This window comes from Erigeron canadensis, chromosome 7, assembly GCF_010389155.1.
Source record: "Erigeron canadensis isolate Cc75 chromosome 7, C_canadensis_v1, whole genome shotgun sequence".
Taxonomy (NCBI): Eukaryota; Viridiplantae; Streptophyta; class Magnoliopsida; order Asterales; family Asteraceae; genus Erigeron; species Erigeron canadensis.
The window spans coordinates 26777960-26779109 of record NC_057767.1 but is presented as its reverse complement, the minus strand read 5'-3'; the positions used below and the strand labels follow the sequence as shown (position 1 = coordinate 26779109).

Below are 1150 nucleotides of genomic sequence, written 5' to 3'. Positions count from 1 at the left end.
AGAAGAAGAGCAAATAATTTACATGCATCGATCACGTACATCTTGAATTGAAATACAAGATACTACTACTCGTAACATATAAAACACCCAATACAATCATTTTCCAATTTCATGAATGGTATAAACATAAAATCTATACTAACTAATTATCATCAAACCAATCTTGACAAATTTGATAACAAAAATTTCATCATGTTTCTTGACTAGTTAAGCTTTAAACACACGAATCATTTTTTCTTAAATAATTTCCAAATTCATATTCTTAGTAAAAAGATACTGAGTTCAGGCCCTCCATTTCCATCCGGGTTCATCATATAATACGCTTCCGAGTCACGACTCCCCACGACTCGTTCAAACCTTGCTCTCATATACAACAACTCACCCTCTGACCCACCGCCGTTACTCCGCCTCTTTCCACCATCTTCCACCACCGGAATCACCCCAGCTCCAACCGAAACACTTTGAACCATGCTTAACACACTCCAATCTGAATCCAAACAAACTCTAGAAGTCGCATACCCACATTTTTTCCCATTACAATACATAGTCCACGTTGGTTCATTAAACAACTTTTTGTCACTACCCCTTGTACGATTTTTAGCCTTTTCGCACTCAAGCGCGATCCTAACAAGTCCAGATGACATCTCTTTGACTAGAGATGACGTGGACATGGCGAATTCGATAAGCAAGATTGGTATGGATTGTGGGTCATATTGTACTGCAAAGGTGACGTGTCCTCTTCTGTTTCCAAAAAGGGTTCCTGTAATTTTTCGGCCTAAAGTTGGTGTTAAGGAGAGATTTGAGGGTAAGGCTAGCCACTTGAAGGTAGGAAGGATAGATGGAATTGATATAATCGTGAGAAATGACCGAATTAGGGTGGTGAACCCAAACCGGGATCTTGAGACCCCGCGGCCAAAGGAGATTAGGGGTTTGTTTTCGGTTGTGGAAGAAGAAGAAGGATGATCATGATTGATGAAATTAGAAGAAGTGGTGATCATGTAATTTGATGGGATTATTTTGCTTGATGAGTTTCTAGATAGAGATGATAGAGAACATTTATGCTTCATTTTAATTAGTTTCTTGGTGTATACTTATGATATAGCTAGTTTGATGAAGATCTGGTTTTTATGATGGTGGTGGTATTGTGGTG

At 38.7% G+C, this 1150-nt stretch overlaps 1 protein-coding gene across 1 annotated transcript; it reads right to left on the bottom strand.

Moving 5' to 3' along the window:
- LOC122608652 (protein MIZU-KUSSEI 1-like) lies at nt 1-1150 on the bottom strand. The gene has a single exon (XM_043781744.1). The coding sequence runs from the start codon at nt 1065-1067 to the stop codon at nt 255-257; it is 813 nt and encodes a 270-aa protein (XP_043637679.1). The 5' UTR covers nt 1068-1150; the 3' UTR covers nt 1-254.

Coding starts and splice junctions, on each gene's coding strand:
- LOC122608652 (XM_043781744.1), bottom strand. CDS start 1,067: ATGAAGCATAAATGTTCTCTATCATCTCTATCTAGAAACTCATCAAGC.